A 25,283-nucleotide genomic window follows, 5' to 3' on the forward strand; every position below is an offset into this window, starting at 1 on the left:
CAGAGTTGATTTCTTATGATTTGAGGTTATTGAAGAATATATTTAAAGTGGTTGTAAGCCCTTACATATACCTGGTGAAGTGACTGGCCTCGGACGATACACAAAGATGAAACAACTCCTCCTACATACGTTGTACTTATTTATCTGCAGTCTTTTCTTCTCTACATCCGTTCAAAGCCCAGGATTTATAAAGCTTGTCTGAGCTTCCAGAAAATAGGGGGCAGGGAGTGGAAGTTACATATTGTAAAGCTAAGTAAGGAGAGCTCTGAGAGCTGAGTGGAGGGAAGGGACATACCCCTTTTCACACAGCACACAGCAATAGAGCTGAGACTGTCAATCACAGACTGTGCTGGGGATCCCTCCCCTCTCACCTTATTTCTCTTGGTTTCAGGAAAATGTATCCGAAGTGATTGAGGCAGCAGACAGAAATTACATTTCGTTTTAATTGAGACAAATGCACACTATATAGAGTGATATGCTTTGTTCATATTTCATGTCTGAGGTTTACAACCACTTTAAATTACATTTTTTGTGCCCAGAGTTCAGCTTTAAATGTTCTGTTCCATACCTTTCTAATGTACATCTTCCAGCTGCTGAGAATTGGAATTGTATAGTGGATACATGCAGAAATCAGATTTTCATTCCATGACATGCACCCAAAATGTTCTCTGGCATTAGATGTGTCTAGCCATCCTGTGAATGCTGTAATGCTAGAGTTTACTTAAACATTGACAAATGACAATGAGAATTTTGGCAAATAAACACTAAAGTTTTTTTTTTTTAATTTCCCTTTCATAAAGAGTCCACCAAGGGTGACACAGAAGGGCAGGACAATAGATGTGATTAGTCACAGGGGTTTTATTGCAGTATTGCAGAACACTGTGCCATTATGTACCATAATCCCAGACACCTGCCACCATACACCATTAATCCCACATGGCACAGACTGATAGATACAACAGATATCAGTTCTCCCTGCACCCTATAATTATAACAAACATAATTTAAGGATCAAGATTACAAAACACTAATAGAGTGGAGGGTGGAGGAATAGGGTGTGATAGGGTCTCTATTCCTCTCTATATAAACCTGTACCTGGTACCCTCAAGTACTTCCAGTCCACCTCCGAAAAAGATGTATATCTGTCTCCTGACGCTGGTCCTGATCCATGCCGCTGCTGCATTTGTGAGTGTTTTTGCTTGTTTAGGACATTAGTATTACTCTATTATATCTAAGGAGGGACAGTTAGGCTGATTTATTAAAGCGTTTGAGGACTGTCACTCTAAAAAGAGTGAAGATTCACATCTATTGTCCAGTCATGGAAAAAGCAGATTCCTGTTTATTGAAATCATCTGCACATGACTGGAAAAATTGAAGAGAATTTTCACTATTTTTAAAGCAATCTTTGTCAATGCCTTTTGCAAATCAGCTTCAATGTCTGCCTGTCTAACATAGTAATATATTGATAAATTATGTATTGCACCTCAATCTTAGAATTAATGCTTCTTTACCAATGAATGTGAATTTTCTTCAGTGAATTTTTACTTATCTAGATGATTTGGTTGCTTATACCAGCCTTTTTTAACCAGGGTGCCCAGGCACTCTGGGGTGCCTTGAGGTTCCTTCAGGGGTGCCTTGGCAAAATGCCTAAAAATTGCCCAAAAATGTATACAAGCCAGCAGGTGGATCAAGCCTACCTTTTAGTTAGCCACAGGTTTTTATAGTGCACCATGTCAACCTTCTAGCCTCCGGCATCCTAACAACCAGTGATATCATCAGCGTTGATAAGAAAGGTGTTTTTTGATTGAAAATGTATACTTTATTTTGCATAAAAATATACAAAAAAGCAAATACTTCAACAGGGTACATTCCACTCTGTACTGCGACGTAGTGCATAAATACACTACATTACAATACAGTTCCAAGCATACAAATAAATTACATTCATCCTGCGGTATGATGCCTAATGTATTGAGTACAGAGTAATAATACCCTGAAACATCACATCATGCATGACGCCGCATTACCCCGAAAGCATTAACTAAAAACAAGTCATATAACTTTTCAGACAAATTGCATTTCAACAGGCAACGGGTGTGATTGGGGGTGGGGGGGGATAGGGGAGGGGGAGAAAGAGTTCACAGGCCCGAAGCTTTATTGAACTGCCAAAGGATACACGGGGGGGAGGGGGAAGGGGAAAGGAGAAATCTTCAGACCTCCTCTTCCTTCTTAAAGTCCATCAAGTTCTAATCTCTGAGCAGACTGTGAACCAGTCTGCGACAATCCTCAATGGATATCCTCTCCTGCTGGTGGATGAGGCACTTTCTGGAGCACCATAAAGCATCCTTAAAGCAACACAGCACCCGCCAGGCGCTGTCAATGTCTTCCTGTGAATGAGTTCCAGAGAAGATCACCAAAGTGTGTGATTGCAGTCTGTGGCACAAAGTCCTTAAGTTCAGGTTCCAAGGCCCTCAACAGGCCCCATGCAAAGGGGCACTCCCAGAAACATGCAAAGCAATTTCCTTCTGGATGATACAAAAAGGGCAGTGCCTGTATCTGCACAGGTTTCTGGCATGCATAAATGTCCTGAGCGGCAACCCTCCTTGGAAGGCCATCCATGCCAGATCTTTGTGCCTGTTGGGGAGTCTCTTTGAAGAAACATTCCTCCAGACCACTTTGCAAGTGGCTGAAGGGAGGCCTGGAACAGTCTCAACAATGTACGATGCTCTAATCAACTTGTGGATAGTTTTTGGCTTCCACAAGTCGGGCTTAACTCCATGCAACCCCAGCTCTTTGATAAACTTGAAAGTGTCCAAGTAATACCAAGGAGTGTCCCAGTTGTAAGGGATGGAACTGTCCCATTTGTCCCATCCAAGGGACCTCCAAAGAGGCAGGAGGAAAAAACGGGACATGGAGTTAACGCCAGAGTCCAAAGTTCTGTCAACCAAAGTCCTGCAGATGCAGTTATAAGCAAAGAACACCCTCAGCAGAGTGGCTATGTCAGGCATGCTCTTGAGAGGTTGATAAGAAAGTTGTTGATCACCTGCACAGCATCCTTGTTTGACCCTTCCCTGGCCCTCTCCGTCAACAGTGGGGTCACATTAGCTGAGTGATGGAGAGAAACTGAGGGGGAGGAGAAACATTGGAACACAAGTCAGTACTAGTGTGCAAAAGTGTATTTGCTTTGGAAGAATAAATCGCCTCTAATGTTGGGTATCCTACGTGTGTCGATGCTGCTGCATTTTGTAAAACTGTTAGGATATTTTTTTACATTTTAGAATGGGGTGGCTTGATATTGTCCATAATTTTAAAGGGTGCCTTTAAATTGACTATAATTTAAAGGGTGCCTTGATTAAAAAAAAGGTTGAGAAGCACTGGTTTACCCTTCACTCTAAAAGTAGTTGAGCTGAGCAGATAGTATTTTTTGTATTTACAGGGATACTCTACTTATAAATTGCTGAAGAATCCTGTCTTTAAGAGCCTACAGAACATTATGGGGTTGATTTACTAAAGGCTAATCGGTTTTTCACTTTGCAAGGGAAATTGCACTTGACAAGGGACTTTGCCCCAGAGCTCAGTGAACGTGGTAAAGTTTCACTTTACAAAAAATACCCAATCACGTGCAAACAAAATTTAAAAAAAAAACAAAACATATTTTTTGCTTGCACATGAATGGCTGATGGTAGTTAGCAGTGCTCTTACTCATTCACTGTCCTAAAGACAATTCCCTTGCAAAGTGCAACTTCCCTTGCAAAAGGAATAGTATATTTTCCTTTAGTAAATCAACCCCTATAACTCCAAAACCCAGATACAATTAATAATTAATTCACTGTTGTAACATAGACAAGAGAGGTTTTTTTTTTTTTGTTATGGTACAGTTGGTTAGTTATTTCTAGAAACAAATCTTCAAACTCCGGGATGGTTCCCGAAAGTGAGGAATGGTAGGCAACTTTGGTCAAGCTGTGGATTTGTTAAAGTAAGAGTAGTTAACTCTACAAATGATGAGGTTGTAGGTGTTTTAATTAATACAGAATATTAATTATTTACTAAGGGTAGTCAAACTGTAAATGACTCATGTATGAGGTGAGCAGGTATAACGGCTGGTGAAGGTGTGCACATAATCTGCTGAAGACACGATTTGCACAGTGGTGGATGATATGTGAATTGAGAAGTCACAATAATTGGGAAGTCATAATAATTCAACGCAGAAAAGTTTCAGCATATGAACTTTAATTGTACACATTATTATATAGATTTATTTATTTATTTATTTATTTATTTATTTGAATATAATTTGATATCACTGGATATTTCACATGATAGATTAATAGCACTGCACTTATATTTTTTATTTTATTTAATATGTTGTATGATGAGGTGAATTCACTGGAAGTGTACAGCAGCTGTGGAGTACTAATTAGTCAACTTTATAGTTTATTTATAGCACATAACACTTTAGGTAGGTGACGCTAATTGTCTTTTATACACGATATAGAGTCACCATTTCATTCACGAATCCAAAAAACAAGAGGATTATTTGCCATGTAGGGCTAGTAATTCACAAAAATCCCCTGTTGGTAACCATGCATCAAACTATTATTTTATAGCACAGATAAAATCTAAAATATGGAATCCTTTGTCTGCACTTATATAGTTTTTGCCACAAATATTTGTCTAACATGCAAGTGTCTTAAGCTTGTTAGCTCTCATTAGTGCAAGATCTGGAATCCCTGGCTTCAACCAGGTAGCCATAGTCCCTATTTATTTCATACAATTTCGGTCAACCTGCAGATTCTGCATGTAAATGTAGTTACGCTGGATTTGTCTACTGTAATCAGATTGTGAACTATTTATTGTAAGGACAGGCTATACTCTTTTTACTGTAAGGTTAGCTAAGATGTGGATTCTTATCGTAAAGGTAGTCAGACAGTGGATTTATTAATAGGTAGTTAGACTCAGAATTCTTTATTGCAAAAGAGGTCAGACCTTGATTTAATTATGCTAGTATTGATCAAATTGAACATGTTTTAGTTTAAGAGTAGTCAAATTAAGTGCAAGGATTTTTAATGTAAATTAAGGACTTTGATTTTGTTATTGTCAAGTTGGTTGTTGATTTGTTACAAGAACTAGCCAGAAACAGAGGATGCAATGAATTTGGAATTTTGATAAGGTTTTCCCCCATTTCAAAAGTACATTACTTTGTCTTCATCTAAATCTAAACTAGAGCACACTTATAAAAATAAGTTGAATATAATGGATCAATGCTTTGAAAACTCTGAAGCATTGCATAACATTGAACTATGATGATTAGAGAAAGGTGCTCTAACTTTTGTTACAGTGGAGAATAGCATGTCAGTCTGCCATTCTTCTAATCTGTGAATTTTTTTGTTTGGGGCAATTGGAAGAATTGGAAAATGGGCAATTGGAAAAATTCTAAATTTGATGTTAAAAAAATAGTTCAGAGATCAGACTTCAGTTTGCTGGTGGCAATAAAGCCCACCAACATATTCAAGGTTCTTGTCAGTGAATGACCGATAAGAAAAAATGTGCTTGTTGGGATCTAGGTGGCTTTGTGGTATAAGGGCAGTTGAGTTGCTGACCTTGAGATTGCCTTGTCTTTAAAACAATGTGATTTCCATGAGATACGGCAACATATGTGAAATATATGATTTTTCTAGAAGGTTCCATTTTGGTTCCCAACTCTATACTACTAGTAAATGCATATACAATTATGATATTCACATTGCTAATGATTACCACACGGTATGCTAACAGATTTTTTTAAATACTATTAATGTTCAAGATAAATTTTATAATATTATCAATGCATGTATGCCCATCGTTGTTACTGTATTTAAAAAGTCTGGATATAATTTATGAAGCTAGGACATATTTGCTTAATTCAATAGAGTTTCTTTACAATGCAATGATTTGGACTGTCTGGAGTGTGCTGACATACTCAGTATTGCTGTGTATTGCAGCATGTTCATCTAACATGTAGTATTAAATAATAATCATGAAGCTTTGCATTATTATAGAAGCTGATCCATGCCAACAGTCAAATTTGACCTATATAGCATAAAACAGAGCTGCCAAAAGCCCATATTGTGTGATTGGTCCTATTTTATATTAAATCTGGCCATTTGATATCCAAGTTAAAATTGCTTTGAAAGTCAGGTACTATAAGAGCAGTTTCACTGACTGCCGTTCCAGTCTGCAAAGGTGCCGAATCATTTTGGGTTAAATAAATGAAGCCTAAAAAACTGAAGTTAAAGCCAAATTGAACTTTCAGTTAAGATTAGCTAAATACATCCCAGATAAATCAGAGGCAAAAGAACAAAGTTCCAGGGCGCAGGATCAGTAAATTATATCACTTTATTCCAAACAATACATATCCACACTTACATTAAAAAAAATGTTGTGACAGCTTGGCAGTGGAAGGGTATACACAGCAGCTAGTCCAGAAACCACCTCGAGTCCCTGAGCCGATACCATGCAGCTGGACCCAACATCCAGCAGACAACTACCAGGGATAGTGGATGAGCATTATCTTCCAGATAAATCAAAACAAAGGGTGTGCATTGTCTTACAGTACATTTTCTTTGGCATGGGGTTAGGAAAGCAGATACATCCTCAGAAGAAAAACTGTCCCTTGTCAACACTCTTTAGGGAAGGACCCTTGCTGTCTCTATGGAAGCAGTGATGAATCTGCAGAGGTTCAACAACCCCCCTGCTGTGTTAAACCTATAGCTCTGCACTCAACAAAGTTCATGCTCTCTTCTGATTAGAGAGCTCTAGCTCGGTCTCTGCGGGGAGGGGGGGCTTGACCTCTGCAGAAAGACCACTGCTCCAGTGTGGCTGGAAAGAAAACTGTAAGATTTTCACACCTTGTTTTAAAGCGCCTGGAATGTATTTAACTGATTTAGGCTGAAAGTTCAATTGAGCTTTATTGCTAACAAACAAAGGGAAAATCCTGCGAGCCACAATGATCTTATGCCTAAAGAGTATCCCCACCTAGCTGCATGCGTAGATCACGTCTCATATATCGTGCACTCAATCCAATAAAGAAAAATTACACTGTGCTAAAGTGTAATGAACCAATCGGTGAATAAATATAACAATAAAGTATGAACCCAAAATATCTTTAAAACATATCATTAGGCAGAAAAATCAACCATGCCTAATGTGGTAACTAACCCCACTGGGTAAAGTGCTAGTGATGTATCAACACTAATCAAGCCAACAATACATATAAAGACAACAAATATACAATAAAGTGCAAGGTGCATAAACAATATGGCAATTGGCAAATATAATAAAGTGCATACAAAATGCAAAAGGTGCTCGGTGTCAAATAATTGGCGTGATCAACAGTCATATGAGCAATGTTGCAAAGTGATCAGTGCAGTCCTATAAATCAAATCACATAGGTGTATATGATATGTGTCCATAAATGCAAATCCAGCATGCTTCTAGTGTTCTTTGTGCTGCAAAATCATGCTCCGGTGCTATCCAGTGACCCCCAGGAATTGCGCTCAACTCAGAGCGTGTGACCCAGCTGTTACACTGAAGTCAAAACACGCTTTGGAGCCTTTCCACGGCTCAATGCTGATCACCAGATGCACGGCTCCAATGCAGTTCCACAAACGTATATATGATAAAAAGGGAGCTCGATGGTGTAATAACGTTTAAAAATATTTATTATATAAAAAAACGCTCCCCACAAAGGGGAAGTGGGAAGTTTGGAGCCGTGGGAAGGCTCCAAAGCGTGTTTTGACTTCAGTGTAACAGCTGGGCCACACGCTCTGAGGTGAGCGCAATTCCTGGGGGGGGTCACTGGATAGCACCGGAGCATGATTTTGCAGCACAAAGAACACTAGAAGCATGCTGGATTTGCATCTATGGACACATATTATATACACCTATGTGATTTGATTTATAGGACTGCACTGATCACTTTGCAACATTGCTCATATGACTGTTGATCACACCAATTATTTGACACTGAGCACCTTTTGCATTTTGTATGCACTTTATTATATTTGCCATATTGTTTACGCACCTTGCACTTTATTGTATATTTGTTGTCTTAATTTATATGTATTGTTGGATTGATTAGTCTTGAAACATCACTAGCACTTTACCCAGTGGGGTTAGTTAGCACATTAGGCATGGTTGATTTTTCTGCCTAATAATATCTTTTAAAGATATTTTGGGTTTATACTTTATTGTTATATTTATTCACCGATTGGTACATTACACTTTAGCGCAGCGTAATTTTTCTTTATTGAGCTTTATTGCTAAGCTCCTTTAAAGAAATCCTGTACTTCCACACTTATAACTTCTATCTCCCACTTGCTGTTCTTTTCTTGTAAATGTGATTTTTTCATTCAACATTTAAAACTTCCTCTGTGCACAGGCAGGATGATGTAATGGATGTTTTGTTAAGATAGTAGAACATTTTAGACAAAGCTAACTGGGGCTTCAGGGTAATATGATATATATAGGGCATCAACCAGGGTTCCTTCAGAGGTTGTTAGGGGTTCCTTGAGCAATTTCTGCCTCTCAGATAAGTTCCCATTCACACCATTGATCCTTTTAGCTACCTCTAAGGGGAAATTCTTCCCAATGACCACAAGTGTAAGGAAAGGAACATCCTTCTCACTGACCATAACACTAATATGTCAAGAGTTGTCGGTATAGTAATTTGTAGCAGGAGTTCCTTGAGATTGGAAAGTTTGGAAAGTTACGTATTTCAAGGGTTACTCTGTGTTGAAAAAGTTGAGAAAAGTTGAAATAGGGAATCATACATCCCTCAAAGGCAGGTTTGCATTGCACATAACACTTTGGAATTCTGTGACCCCAAGACATTCCTATAACAATGTCTTGTACTTGAGAGGTTCACTAGCGCTATTAGTGAATCAATTTCAAGACTCTGCAATAAAAAAGTTATCTATGAGGAGACGGTTCCCAGCAGGATCTGTTGATATAGTTACAAGTTGAATGTTATCATTATTATATTGAATGAGTGCTATTACAAAGAAAGGATCATGTGAAGACTGCCAGGAGCTCAAGATACAACGAGTTCAATAGAGGATTCCATACCAACTCTGAAGATACCAAAGCATGTTATAATAATGAACTTCCAACAAGTACGCCAAGGAAATGAGAAAAAGAAATTGTGTCCTGGAAGACAAAGTTATCTGGGTATGTTGCTTTGCCTTCTATAAAAATAAAATGAGAACATGATGCACTATATAGTAATAGAGTATCTCTGTACACTTCCAGCCTGCTGAGACAAAAGGAACCATTAACATTTTACTCTGTTTGAGAAATATTTAGACACAGAGGAGAACTTTGCTCCAATGTATCTTTGCTGTTTTAAGTAAAGTGACTGATGTGAGTTTAGTATATTAAAGCAAAAACAAAACATTTCTCTTCATTTTGGCTAGAGTATGGAATGCTTAAAACCAATGACAGTTTGTTTGCCATATCTGTCCCATTGGATAGTTCTATCTTCATCTCCTTGTAGACACAACAGGAAGAGAGAGGAAATCTCTCTAAAGTGAGTGAAATGCCATTGTAGACAGTACATACTAAAAAAAGTGTTCCTATGGGAAAACTTCCCTTCTATACCTGTTCTGGTAACAACTCAAAATTTAGGATTTCCCTTCTTTTATTCACCAAGAGAAAAAAGAGACACAGAGACACACACAGACAGCCGAAAAAAAAACAAAAAAAGACAATTGGGATTCTCATCCCTCTATCAAAATCTGAAAAAAATGTTTTGGCTTTAAAAACACTTTAATGTTACGTACCTCATGGCATTGATCCAATGCTCTACCATCCCAAACGTTCTATGAGAAGTTCAGATGCTCCTACTCCTCCAGCTAAGTGTTGGGCTTATGCTGCGTACACACGACCGGACTTTTCGCCGGAATGAACACCGAAGAACTTTTCGACGGAGTTCCGCTGAAACGGACTTGCCTACACACGATCACACCAAAGTCCGATCGTTTCAAACGTGATGACGTACGACCAGACTAGAAAAGTAAGTTCAATAGCCAGTAGCCAATAGCTGCCCTTGCGTTGTTTTTGGTCCGTCGGACTAGCATACAGATGAACGTTTTTTTCAATAGGGGTTGAGTCCATCGGAAAGATTTGAAACATGTTCTATTTCCTAGGTCCGTCAGAATTTTCGACAGAAAAGGTCCGATGAAGCCCACACACAATCGTAATGTCGAATGATTCCGTCTGACCTTTTCTGCCGAAAAGTCCGGTCGTGTGTACGCGGCAACAGAGAAATCTAAGCAAAACCTCTAGATCATAGAGTGAGGAATGGAGCTGGAAATAATTGTTAAGGTTTTTAGGTTGAAGGAACAGAGCACCTAAGTGGTAATATTAACATACTTAACCCATTCTCCTCTTGTTAAAATGGCCAAGAATAATTTGAGTGGAGTTTTATTAATGCCTTTAGGAAACAGAAAAAAAATGTATTTCTCTACAGAGTATAGGAATGCTCGAAAGTGTGTAGAAATACTTAGCATTGCCTGATTTGCACAATTACTTTGGTCAAATGGTCATTCATAACTAGCCCTTTCCACTGAAACAGTTGACCTGACTGTCCACTTTAAAGCATGCTCTTTGAAAACAGGCATTCTGGCAAATAGTTAAAAATTTAAAATGTAATAATTTTAATTTCAATGATGAATATAATATTTCAAAAGTGAAGGATTGTAATAAAAAATATATAGAACAAAAAAACGCGCTAAAAAATAATGAGTAAAAGTCCAATTAACACTCGATGAGATAAAGTCCAATTAAAGTCCAGAACCAAACAATAGATTTCTCTATGTGATGAAATGGAGAAAATATATTAAAAATAACTGTGTGGTGAACTGCTTACCAGAACGTAAGCCAAATCAGACAAATGGCTTAAACCCAGCCCAGGCCTTTAGGAGCGTTCCAAATAGGCAGGATCCGTCGCGCTCATGCAGCAGAGCGGGTCCGCATAGGGTTTAATCAGAAAAAAATACAAAAACCATAGCGTGATACTGACACACTAATTAGATCAAAAAATGAAAAAAAGGAAAAAATTTATTGTGTTCCCACAAATAATCATGAAAATCATAAATGCACCCTGAATGCACAGCATATACAGGGGCGTGAAAATGGTGACATGCAACATGCAATGAGTAGTGCCCTTGGAAGTGAAATTTAAAACACCAAGTGTATCTGTTTATCAGAAGATAACATTGGAAGAGCAGAAAAAACGCCAAAAACAGAAAAACACACCAGGTGCACAGACACAAGAGGCCGCTTACCAGATGGCAAACTGGCGAAGATATAGTCAGCTATAGGCTTATTGCCTCTGTGTGACCCAGAGTATAGACTTAATTGAACCCATAGGGGTTCCTGCTCACCAGAAGGTCGATTGGAAATGGCCCAAAACGAAACCCTGGCGGAGTCACCCCGCTCCCGTCCTGGCAGGCTCTTCACAGGCTCAAATATACATATGTGTTCTGCAACAGCAAATGAGAACCGCAGACGAAGACCAGGCATGGAGAAGCTCAGCACCATAGGGGGGGTCTAGATATCAAGTGCTCTCTCGATCCAGAAAACCTAACGATGTAACATAATGAAATTTCATTATGAAATTTCATTTTTTCATTTCATTATGTTACATCCTTAGGTTTTCTGGATCGAGAGAGCACTTGATATCTAGACCCCCCTATGGTGCTGAGCTTCTCCATGCCTGGTCTTCGTCTGCGGTTCTCATTTGCTGTTGCAGAACACATATGTATATTTGAGCCTGTGAAGAGCCTGCCAGGACGGGAGCGGGGTGACTCCGCCAGGGTTTCGTTTTGGGCCATTTCCAATCGACCTTCTGGTGAGCAGGAACCCCTATGGGTTCAATTAAGTCTATACTCTGGGTCACACAGAGGCAATAAGCCTATAGCTGACTATATCTTCGCCAGTTTGCCATCTGGTAAGCGGCCTCTTGTGTCTGTGCACCTGGTGTGTTTTTCTGTTTTTGGCGTTTTTTCTGCTCTTCCAATGTTATCTTCTGATAAACAGATACACTTGGTGTTTTAAATTTCACTTCCAAGGGCACTACTCATTGCATGTTGCATGTCACCATTTTCACGCCCCTGTATATGCTGTGCATTCAGGGTGCATTTATGATTTTCATGATTATTTGTGGGAACACAATAAATTTTTTCCTTTTTTTCTTTTTTTGATCTAATTAGTATGTCAGTATCACGCTATGGTTTTTGTATTTTTTTCTGATTAAACCCTATGCGGACCCGCTCTGCTGCATGAGCGCGACGGATCCTGCCTATTTGGAACGCTCCTAAAGGCCTGGGCTGGGTTTAAGCCATTTGTCTGATTTGGCTTACGTTCTGGTAAGCAGTTCACCACACAGTTATTTTTAATATATTTTCTCCATTTCATCACATAGAGAAATCTATTGTTTGGTTCTGGACTTTAATTGGACTTTATCTCATCGAGTGTTAATTGGACTTTTACTCATTATTTTTTAGCGCGGTTTTTTTGTTCTATTTACTCTATTGGTGTGCCCCACCTATAACCGCAGCTGTATAGAAGTTGATATTTATTGTCAATTTTTCACGATATTTCTATTTTTGTACTTAGGAGTTATTCTATCCTATGCACAATTTTTTTTTTTTTTTTTCTTCATTGGTATTTATTCATATTTTTTCCAAGCGCAATTTTATTTAATTTTAATATAAAATATATACCTTTATCTTTCTGGAAGTACCTCAAGATTCCATTTTTTATTTTACATTTTTGCATCTGCAGAGAATTGGGCACCAAGACACCAACAACAGGACACAATCTGTGGGCTGGCGCATTCCCTTTGAAAAGCTCCCCTTGAAGACAAGACAAAAAGCTTTAATGTGAATTGTAACTGTGTCATTAATGGCTGTCTCAGTCCCTTTTTTGTTAATTGTATTGTCAATAGAAATAAAATTGTAATCAGAAGTAGGAAGAAGCAAGCTCTATTGGATATGCTTACACAATGATATAAAAAAAAATGCATCAAAGTGTATCTATAGTCAAAACCTTTTTAATTTATCTTATATAGTAGGACAGAGTTAGAACCCCCATCAGATTTTGTTTCTTGTCCTCTGTGGAGAGATTTATCCTTTCCATTTGTTTGGGTGACCATTGTATTTTGGACTGAAAGTGAAGGAAAACCCAACATTTGCAGTGGTTGCTAGAATAGGAATTCTGGGAAATTTTCCAATGGGAACACTTGTCCACTTGTTCTGGTGACTACCGGTTAAGAAGGGTTTTTCTTCACTGTTGTGTCTATGAGTAATTGTTGTGTAATATGAGTTATTAAGCTGAGTGATGCTACATTCACACTATAGCATTTTGTGAGCCTTTGCAAAATCCCATTATTTTGTCTTCATTTATGAAACACTCTGGAGAGATTCACCTTTTTCATTTGCTTGGATGAGCATTGTTACTGGGACTTATAGCGAGGGAAGATCCAAAATTTGCAGTTGTTACTAGAATAGGAATTGAGGGAAGTTTTCCAATGGGGACACTTGTTCTGGCGATTACTGGCTAATGCCGCGTACACACGATCAGTAATTCGGCCGGCAAAAGACCGATGAGAGCTTTTGGTCGGAAGATGCGACCGTGTGTATGCTCCATCAGACTTTTGCTGGCCGAATTCCAGCCAGCAAAAGATTGAGAGCATGTTCTCAATTTTTCGGTCGGAAAAAGTTCCTATCCGAAAATGCGATGTCTGTAGCAATACCGACGCGCAAAATTCCTACGCCTGCTCGGAAACAATTCGACACATGCCCGGAAGCATTGAACTTAATTTTCTCGGCTTGTTGTAGTGTTGTACGTCACCGCGTTTTTGACGGTCGAAAGTTCAGCGAACTTTTGTGTGACCGTGTGTATGCGAGGCAAGCTTGAGCGGAATCCCGTTGGAAAAGCCATCATATCTTTTTCCGACCAAAATCCCGATCGTGTGTGCGCAGCATAAGAGTTGATTTCCTTCACTGTTGTGTCTACTGGGCTAAATATGAAGGGAAATCTCATTGATCAGAAAAAGATGGCCAACAAAAATCAGACTTTAATCATTTTCTATTTCATCCAAAATTATAAAAAAACATGTTTCCATGTTTCCTTTCATTATAGCCAGATATCAGCTTTTACTAGCTCAGTTTAATAAAAATATTAAGTTATTCATGAGTTATTAAGCTGAGTGGTGCATTAGGCTACATTACACTATAGGGAGGGTGCACAGACCTAGTGCATTATCTTAAAACCATCGCTTTAATAATATAAAAAGTGCTAAGTATTATACTCACAAGATGACAAATGTAGCTAAGTCTCTGAGGAAGAGGCTAGTCCTCGAAATGTGTTTGTTTATTCGATCTTCACCTTTTCCTACCACATGATATGATGCAGTGTGGATTAGATGACGTTGTACTATGTGATGTGCTTGATACATTTGTCATCTTGTGAATATAATACTTACCACTTTTTATATTAATAAAGTGATGATTTTAGGATAATGCACTAGGTCTGTGCTCCCTCTCTGTCTTTTTATGGTTTCATTTGTTCCATACTACCCCAGTCTTAAGAGGGCAGCAAGACAAAGTGCATCTATACAATTTAGGATGGATATATAGCCAACCTACATTGTGTGGGTCCTTTTCCAAGCGCAGGAGGTTTTTGTGTTTGTGCCATAGCTTGAGTTATAGCTAGTTTACAAAACACACACAAAAAAAATGTTGCACTAACTAGTGGTACCATTAACAATCATTGTTAATGATACCTCAAACATAGCAAAACAGACGTACTTTTTTCGCAATAAAAATGTGGCAAATCGCACAGTTAAAAAACACGCTCAAAAAAGTGCATAAGCTACTTTGCTGCATTTGTCATATGTAGGGCACCCCTATGTTTTAGTACTACAATAAAACCTTGGATTGCGAGTAATGCGGTTTGCAAGCGTTTCCCAATACAAGTTTTTTTTTTTTTTATTCTGACTCGGGTTTGCAAGCGTTGTCTCGCAAGAAGAGCAGGATTCAAGCCTCTGGGATGTGCAGTACCGCATGTGGCCAGAGATAACGCTTGGAGACCCTCGAAGCCGCTCAGAGACACTCTGAGACACTCGGAAACACTCCGTTCCCAAGTGTCTCTGAGTGTCTCCGAGTGTCTCTGAGTGTCTCTGGCGCCCCCCCCCACCTCTGGCCACATGCGGTACTGCATACATTAGCAGTGACACTGGAATGAATTATCTGAGTTTCTATTGATTCCTCTGGGGAAACTCGCTTTGATATACGAGTGCTTTGGTTTACAAGCATGCTTCTGGAACGGATTATGCTCGTAATCCAAGGTACTACTGTATATGGAACTTTGTTAGAGATTTCCTTTTAAATACTGTCCTGTTGACAACAATTTCATCTGCAAGGGAATGAGAACCACTTTGTCCCTTTTGCAAATTTTCCCCTTACTTTATGTCGGAGGAAATTCCCCTATAATAAAATAAAAAAAACATTTATTTATAACGATAAGTATATTTTATTCTTAATCATACCTATATGGTTCACCTATTCACCTATTTGACCTCGTGACCATAATCACTGAGAGAGAAAACAGGTAAAAATCCGAAACGTTTGAGAAAATGGTGAGGGTAAATCTCTCAATGGGGGCATATGTTTTGGTGACAAACATCTAAGATTTTAAAAATTCTCCTCACTTTGGAACAATTACCTCTCACTTCCTGATTGGTCTCTAAGATAGGATGTAAAGGGAAATCTCCCATGCAGCAAAAAATAACCCTTCCCTACTAAAAGAAATTGGCTATACATACACTTTGATGTGATACTCATAGACTTCTGATTTTTGTGGTAGGAATTGTTCAGCCATGAGAAGATTGCTTTCTTGGGTTGCCACACTGTTTAAGGGGTGTATTTATATTAAAAAATGTTATCCTGTGAAACTGCATGTAGATTGGTCTGTGGCAAAATCTAATGTTATTCAGTTATTTTCTCTCCAGGTCAAATGTTATTTCTTTCATACAGTCCATGAATCAGGAAAATACTGCATTATGGGCACAATATTGAGTTGACGATCATAGAGAATACGTTTTTTTTCCCTATGATCATTAGCTCCCTCTAGTGGCTATAATAGGGTATTTTCCTGAGTTACTTTGTTCTGTATGAATGAATACCATTCAACTTGGAGAGGACATAGTCTAATAACATTTAGTTTCACAGGATAAATAGCCCTGTGTTTTTTTTTTTTTTTTTTTTTTTTATAAATACATACTTTAGTGTTGAATTTCACATTCAATTTTAGGGTCCCTATCATGATTATACTAATGATGCCCAAATATGGCACTGTTTGACTTCTTTTGATTATTTTTACTTTACTTTTTTTTCTTTTTAGAAAGTAGTGGATGGGAGGAAGGAATGGCCAAAGGGACCTTCTAAGTATTGGACTCACGGTGTCCGGTTCCACATCCCAAGAAAGAATATGCACAAAAAAACCCTAAAAACTAAATTGAGGACTTTGACGGTACCACTTTAATTATGATAAAATATCAAATATTTACTGTATTATACAAAATATAAAAACACATAAACAATGAAAGGACTCATATCGATACAGACATTAACATGTACACAAAATTTGTATGAAACTGTATGGTAGTTTCCTCATCATCCCTACTATGAACAGGTGATGGGTTGCTTGCTGTGACTTTGATGCATTTTACAGGCCGCTGCCCGCTTTTTCAGGAAGAGAACTACAGCCAAGCTCTATAATATACTGTATGTATAAAGAGGCATACAAAACATGAACACAAAAATACTACGACCAGTTGTTGCCAACTCCCTCGGCAGATAGGGTAGTTCATTAGGCTTATATCCACTGTGTCACCAAGGGCCAAGGTTCAAGCCACCATTACAGGTTTAGGTAATGGTGAATATCTTGGCAATATTTAGGTGTCCACAAGTGGTGGAATGTGTGTCCAGAGGCCAGTGTACGGTGACAGACAGCAAACCAGGGAGAAAGAGGATACAGTCGTGTCCCTTATCAAGCCAGTATGGAGTTTGTGCCCGAACAACTGGTGTAGTATTATTGTGTTCATTTTTTCTATGCCTCTTTATACATATATTAGAGAGCTTGGCTGTAGTTCTCTTCCTGATAAAGCGGGCAGCGGCCCGTGAAACGCGTCAAAGTCACAGCAAGCAACCGATAACCTGATCATACTAGGGATGATGAGGAAACTACCATACAGTATCATACATATTTTGTGTACGTGTTAATTTCTGTATCAATATGAGTCCTTTCATTGTTTACATGTTTTTATATTTTGTATAATAAATATTTAATATTTTAACATAATCAAAGCGGGACTGTCAAAGTCCTCAATTTAGTTTTTAGGGTTTTTTGTGCAGATACTTCACATTTACCTGCAGAAATGTGCAGTACTGATCTCTGCAACAAACACTGTATTTTATAAATGAGTAACAGTTTTGTCCCCTGCTTAAGCTTTTCAACTTTGTATTGTGTTCTTAAACATTTCATTTGCTTGTGATGTCTATTGACAGTCGATTATTGATGAAAGGATGGCGTCACCATGCCATAAAAGACCAAGAGGAGCCTGGCTCTGGACAAGACATTGAGATGTCTGGTGATGAAGATGTTCCAGTGATGAACAAATGTGTGTGGCTGGTGAGAAGACCATCCTACAGTAGAAGGGATCTGGTTCTGTCTTCTGCTGTGTTGTGTCCATGTTCTGTTCAACTGAATGAACAAAAGTCAACAATTTCTCTTTGAAGATTTAATACAGTGCAAATTTTCTAGGCAATATGAAATAACGCCTGTTGTACAAACACACTTAAAAGATTTCCAAAAATGTTTAAGAAAGCTCAAGTATAAACCTAAAAGTATAGGAGAGGTGGCACTATGTCTAATTGTTGCAGTTTTGCCAGCCATCTGACCTCGTGTTAATAGCACATGCTATCAATGGAAAGTGTACAACACTCTCATAACAGAGGTTGATTTACTAAAACTGGAGAGTGCAAAATCTGGTGCAGCTGTGAATGGTAGCCAATCAGCTTCTAACTTTAGCTTGTTCAATTAAGCTTTGACAAAAAAACATGGAAGCTGATTTGTTTCTATGTAGAGCTGCACCAGATTTTGCACTCTCCCGTTTTAATAAATCAACCCCACAGAGTATGTAGTTTTTATGTATGGTTAATTAAAAGTTGGAAGACACCACGTGTTATCAACAGTACATTGGGCTGCAAACATCAGATCACCACAGGGTCTTCAACCTCTTAGCTCCAAGATCTAATGCCTAGTACACACTGTGAGAAAATCAGATGAAAATAGCCGCATTCAGAGCGATCATTTGATAAACTATTCGTTAGTACACAGTTTCCAACAGCTGATCACGACAGTTCAGACAAAAGTTTTCGAAGGGACATGATTCAAAAATGTTCTCATTAGATAACAGAATTTTCAATTTGTGAATTATTGGTATAGTATTCATACATAAAAATTCAAGTGAACAAGACCAGGCATGGTCGGAAACAAAAGAACGACCAGGAAGAAGAAAAGGGCAATGAAAACAATTATCGTCTAAAAAGAAAAATGCTCTCAAACATAAGAAAAATCATACTTTGCATATCATTTGACCTTCTAATAAAGATTGATACCTCCTTGGAACATGTATCGCTCTAGGCTTGGCTAGAAGAGGGGTCACGCGTACATTATATCACTTCCACGATGAAACGTAGCCACGTACGCGGGAAGTTGTATTTCTGTCGTATGAGAATTTTCATGCATATAGCAACCCTCTCATTTTCGATATGAGACTGACATGCAAAAAAAAAACAGAATCTTTCTTCTGATTTTCTTATCGTATGTACTAGGCATAAGCGCTAAAAGCCATTCTTAGACAAACTAAGTAAAGAAACACATAAACATCGATTACTGATAGGTAATCCTGCATGATAATAATGATGTAATACTACTGCTACTATTTTGATAACTAGAGCTGACCATAGGCTGGATAGTGATTAATTGTATTAACAAAATCAGGCTGTGAGCAAGCAGGCTCAGATTACCTGAACATGGATGTTCATGTCTTTGTAATCAGGAGGAGGAGAGTAGCACTCAGGCTTACTTCCTGAGTTAACCCTGACAAATTCAACGTGACCCATTATAAATTGTCTTCCAAACCTGGCTAAATTAAGTCACCATTATTTAGGGAGTTCACAGTGGCAGTTTTAACTGAGCCCAGGCACAGTTCATACTCTTGGTCCAATTTAGTTGTGTAGTGTGAGTGCTCTGAACCATGCCCAGGAATGGTTAAGTGTACAGTGCCCTGGACCACTTGGAAGTGGTGGTCCCAGGCATGGTTGACTTGTGGTCCAGTGTGGTTCTCTTTAATGTGAGTGAAAACCATGCCTGAGCACAGAACTCTCTATAGATCACTGTGGTGTGGTTGGAAGAAGTGATGCAGTATGCCCGGGAACACTTGCTTATAGCACAGTGTGAGGACAGACCAGTGAGGGAGGTGGGGGGGCAATCGAACTCAGGCATGGTTCAGCTCAACCATGCCCAGCGTTAATTCCCCCCCTAATGTTCATGTGTATACTTACTAACTGGAGCACAATTTCTGTATAGCATGGATAAAAAAATGTATGATGGGCTACTAACAACGTAAAAATGTATGTTTTAAAATTACCATAGTTACACTTGTTTGCATTTTACTGTGTCTTTGTGTTGTGTCTCACACATGTGTAAGTACAATTAAAATGACGACCAATAAAGTGTACAGTATGATTATTTCCTACCAGTAGTGCATGTTAATTTTTTTTTTTTGTGATTTTGAAATTCTTGGCTTATCCTAGACTGAAGATGTTTGTGGTTTATCCAAGTCACATGTCTATGCTTACCTGCTCTGTGCAATGGAATTGCACAGAGTGGCAGCGAACCTCCTCTTTTTGGATACCCTGCCAATGCTCCTGGCCCCTCCCCTCTGTCCAGTGCCCACATGGGAAGCCGCTTCCCATGGGGGCACCTGTGCGTGCTCGCTCTTGAGCCCCGCTGTGGCATCCATTGACACAGACAGCTCTCTCATCACTGGCTTTGATTGATATAACTGGGAGCCAATGGCTCCTGGTGCCCCAGCAAAGCCAGCGAGGCCTGGAAGTGAGGGGAGAGAAGATCTGCAGATGTGCACAGCTCTGGATCGAATGAGGGCTCAAGTAAGTAAAAGAGGGGGGTGAGGGGGGATGCTGACACCTAAACATTTTTTACCTTAATGCAAGGAATGCATTAGGGTTAATAATGTTTTAGGCTTTACAACCACTTTAACTGCTTCGGGACTAGCCGTCGTAGTTATACTGTGGCAGGTTTGTTCCCCTGCGCGAAACCACGTAGCTGTACGTTGGCTCGCAGGGTCCAGATAGCAGGCGTGTGCGCGCCCGCTGAACAGTGGGGGGTGCCGATGCCCGTGGCCGACGTTCGCAATGACCGCTGGCCACGAGCGATCGTGACCAGGAGACACAGAATAGGGACGAGTGTGTGTAAACACACACTTCCCTGTTCTGTTCTGACAGGAGTGACAGATCGTGTGTTCCTATTGGCTAGGAACCACAATCTGTCACTTCCTGTAGTTAGTCCCTCCCCCTATAGTTAAAATCACGCAGCAGGGAACACAGTTAACCCCTTCAACGCCCCCTAGTGTTAACCCCTTCACTGCCAGTGACATTTTTACAGTAATCAATGCATTTTTAATCGCACTGATCGCTGTTTTAATGCCAATGGTTCCAAAAATGTGTCAAAATTGTCCAATGTGTCTGCCATAATGTCGCAGTCACAATAAAAATCGCAGATCGCCGCCATTACTAGTAAAAAAAAAAAAATAATAGTAAAAATGCTATAAATCTACCCCCTGTTTTGTAGACGCAATAACAAACCAATCAATATACGCTTATTGCGATTTTTTTTTACCAAAAATATGTACAAGAATACATATTGCTATAAACTGAGAAAAAATTGCTTTTTTAAAAAAAAAAAAAATGGGGATATTTATTATAGCAAAAAGTACAAAATATTGTGTTTTTTTCAAAATTGTCGCTCTTTTTTTGTTTATAGCGCAACAAATAAAAACCACAGAGGCGATCAAATACCACCATAAGAAAGCTCCATTTGTGGGAAAAAAAGGACGTCAATTTTGTTTGGGTACACCGTTGCACGAGCGCGCAATTGTCAGTTAAAGCAACGCAGTGCGATGTTGCAAAAAACGCTCTGGACAGGAAGGGGGTAAATTCTTCCGGGGCTGAAGCGGTTAAATAATACCTAACGGCAAAGCCTTTTTTGTGTTGGATAGAGTTGAGACTGATTAGGCCCACTGTCAGTTTTTTTTTATTGCTGCCTGTGCCCCATTAGGAATATTTTTTCACCAAAAAGAAAAAAAAGAAAATCACAAATCTTAAGTTGCACCAGAACAGAAATAGAGGGTAAATCTTCAAATAGGGACACTAGTTCCAGTGAACCTGGTAACATCAAAGGATTACCCTCACCTTGGAGGGATTTCAACTCACTTCCTGTTTTGTCCATGGCAAAGGAAAAGAAGAAAATCTCCCCAATGAGACGCAATGGAGGAGATTTACTAAAACTGGTGCAGTTGTGCATGGTAGCCAATCAGCTTCTAACTTCAGCTTGTTCAATTAAGCTTTGGCAATAAAACCTGAAAGCTGGACCAAATTTTGCACGCTCTAGTTTTAGTAAATTACCCCCAATTACACTACTTTAATCCAATCACCATGGAAATAAGTGTAGATGTTAATTGTCCAAGAACAAGATGGAAGGTATGAAAGTTGTAGAACCATCCTGTTCTAGTTATACAATGTCTTATTAAATGAACTCCTATTCCTGTCTCCTGTAATGCATGTGTATTGAGACAACTCATAACTTTCATTCTCTCAACCTACACCAAATCCTGAAGATTGCAATTTGTGAGCTGTTAAGAAGTAGGGTGAGCCACTTACTGGATTCCACCACTTAGAGCCTGCTCTCTCATCCACAAAAATGTAGGACTTGTCTGACCTTCAAAAGACGCCACATCAACTATCTGCATCATGAATGTTTTGTCCTTTGCCTCTACTAATCAATGTTATTTTCAGGGTTAGGGTCTTTTATAGAGTAGTCTGCTACCTATGATCAGAAATAACACTTAATGCTAGGTTTGTTAAGGATGTCATGTTTATGAGTGGAATGTTATTCATAGACTAGACAAATTTGTGGCAATCTCAATTATAAGCAGGTTTCAAAAAGAATCAAACTACTTAGGACAATGTACCACTAGCCAGTAATAGAAGTTTGCCCATCTACATTTGGTTGTCAATGCAATTTAAAACCCCAAAACGAAAAGGTACAAGGATAATGCTACACCTCATCTCTTAAACCTGGCTAAGAGTCTTATATTTCGTTTTTGGAAAAGTGAGATATATCCTACCAGTTTGGATTGGAAGTTGGAAGTGGATAGGATTAGGGAGGCAGAATGGTGCGTTTATAAATGTAAAGGAGAAGAGGAAAAATATCATAAAATATGGGACACATGTCTTTCTTACTTCCCTTGGATTTAATTATAAGGGGATTATACAGGAGGTGTATGTATTCTTGAATAGAGGAGGAATCCTTTATTTTGTTAAGGCGGCATAAAGGCCTAAATTCTTTTACTGTCTGATATTCCCTCTTTTTAATTTAAGGGAACATTTATGAAAATCCTGAGCCCCATACTATGAATATTTATAACTGTTATGATATACAAATATTGGTAAAATTATTATTTTTTTCTTTAATTCACTCGCCTTCTTTTTTTTTATTCATTCTGTTTATGTTATATCTTGAAGGTTAAAGCGCCAGTGCTGATATCACACCAGTAATTATAAAATACATTATGTGTATTGTATTACTTGGAGCTATCCATTGTTAGGATTTGATATTTGAAAGAGGTTGCACTATGGCTGTGTCATTTTATTTTTTTTTATTATTATTGGAGTTAAAATAATATTAAAATAAAATAAAAAATAATTTTAAAAAAATCCACAATAAAACCAAAACTGCAAAAATGGTGAAAATTGCTACAAAAGTACCCAAGTGTATTTCACCTGTAGCCACTGTGAGATGTATGGTCGGACATCCGTCATCAGTTATTGTTATATGCATTTCATTGTTTGCTGTTAATTACGCATAGCAAAAAGCATTTGGCTAAAATGTCTCCTCTACATTCTTTAGTGAATAAAAGTAAGTTCTAAATCTGACCTATAAGAAGTTATTTTTATTTTCTATTTTATTATAAAGACTCAAATGAATGCAGCTCTGTAAGCATTTATACATCATCATCATTATACACCATTAAATGTATTTTTAAAGCAAGCATTGTAAGTACCTGAATGTGACTAGTATCAGCCCCTTTTGGAGCTCAGACTGGGGGGAGAAAGGAGCATCATAAGTAGCCAGACAGTTGTGGTACAGTGCTCATGTACTAATAAGAAGCATGCTGATAAGAGGAGAGAGCAAAGTGACAAAGATATGAGCTCATCAATCTGCTGCTTCGCTTTTCATGTCCAATCACAGGCAGAGGGAGGGACAAGACCCGTATGTGTTACTTAAATGCAGCTGGGAAAAATTAGGTTTCCTGTCCTGCCAGACAGGACTGTGCTATGTAGAATAGCTATGTAAATTTGTCAAATAAAAATCCTTTGCCAGGTAAAGTCCTATTATTGTATATCATTAGTGTCTTTTGCAGTTTTCCTGGAGTTAAAGTGATATTAAAGGCTTGTTTTGCACAGAGCAGCCTGGATCCTCCTTTGCTCGGGTCCCCTGACAGCTCTCCAGGCCCCTTCCTCCTGCCAAGTGCCCCCAGAGCAAGCTTGCTCTGGGGCACCCAAGCAGAGCCGCTACTCTGCTCGTCCATTCACACACACACACAGCTGTGGCCCCCGCCCCCTCTCTCTCCTCATTGGCTCACTGGCTGTGAATGACTCAGCCAATGAGAAATGGGTGTCCCCGGAGAGCTGAGGCTGTTTTGCACATAGCAGGATCAATAGGGGGCTAAGGTAAGTATGATGGGGGGCTGGAGGGGCTGCTGCACAGAGAAGGTTTTTTACTTTCATGCATAAAATACGTGAAGTTAAAAAACCTTGAACCTTTACAACCATTTTAAGCGTTAATAAATTACTTTTGATTAAGGCTAAGAAAAACATAGGAGTACACACCAATCAACATAAGGCTAGAAAATTATACTTTCTTGTAAGTGTGATAATGCCGGAGTGGGCTGCACTAGGTGTAAGATAAATGCATTGTATTGGTTGTTTGGCCAAGACCAGCTTTTTAACATGGAGAACCCCTTGTTTAACATGGAGAACCCCCAGTTCACTGTACATTAGTGTGATGGTCACTGGGAAAAATGCTCCTTACATTGGTGGTCATTGGTAAGAATCCTCCTCCTTTTATTGATGGCTGAAAAGGTGACTGCTGTTGGTAGTTACTCAGCTGAGAGGCAGAAGTTGCTCAATGCACAAGGAACCCCTAGCAAACCCTGGAAGAACCCTACGGTTCCATGGAACCTGGTTGAGAAAGGCTGGAATAAACTTATGCACTTCATTGTACAAGAGTCTAGATCGCTTGCGATAGCAGACTTTATTGGAGAGGGGTGCTCAATGGTGTGATAAAACAAGACTGAATGAAAATTGGTATTTTTGCATCATATTGTGATCTTCCCATGCTATATCATAATGTGAGGAACAAGACAAAACTGTCTCTCTTCTTTTTTTTTACAGGTGGCCCAAAATGCTACTGGCATCCTAGCTGGGAAAGATCATTGTGTCTGCGAGGTGCTTCTGCCAGACAGTTCCTTCCCTGCCAAGCGGGTGGGGGCTCTGGAGGATGAAACTATCCGGCTGAGCAACAGAGTTGAAGATGAAATGCAGAAGGTTGTCTTATTAAAGCTTATATTAAAACATTGCTTAAAGACTAGTGATGTATAGTAGATATGAGGGCCTTTAAGGAACGGAGGTTTGTGTGCAGAGCAAGGTTATCAACAGAAGTCCCTGCTGTTATACCTGAAAGTCAGCTGTCATTACTGGACCGATCAGCTGTGGGCGGGAGATTACCTGCCCCAAAGCTGCATGCATACACAGGGGCTGATGGTTTTGACATCTTTACCCAATCTAGGGTTGTGGTCCCTTCCACAAACC

The 25,283-nt window shown here is 39.0% G+C and overlaps 1 protein-coding gene across 1 annotated transcript in view; it reads left to right on the forward strand.

Annotated features, from left to right (window-relative positions):
- Positions 1 to 1,056: 1,056 nt before the first annotated feature.
- The window catches only part of LOC141107170 (olfactomedin), a 29,764-nt gene continuing 5,537 nt past the window's right edge, over positions 1,057 to 25,283 (forward strand). Inside the window, exons 1-2 of the mRNA XM_073597913.1 lie at positions 1,057 to 1,185; positions 24,867 to 25,019. Of these exons, the coding sequence (XP_073454014.1) occupies positions 1,135 to 1,185; positions 24,867 to 25,019 (204 nt within the window). The 5' untranslated portion in view covers positions 1,057 to 1,134. The remainder of the gene's footprint in view (positions 1,186 to 24,866; positions 25,020 to 25,283) is intronic.

The sequence above is a fragment of the Aquarana catesbeiana genome, linkage group LG09, assembly GCF_042186555.1.
Source record: "Aquarana catesbeiana isolate 2022-GZ linkage group LG09, ASM4218655v1, whole genome shotgun sequence".
Lineage (NCBI taxonomy): Eukaryota > Metazoa > Chordata > Amphibia > Anura > Ranidae > Aquarana > Aquarana catesbeiana.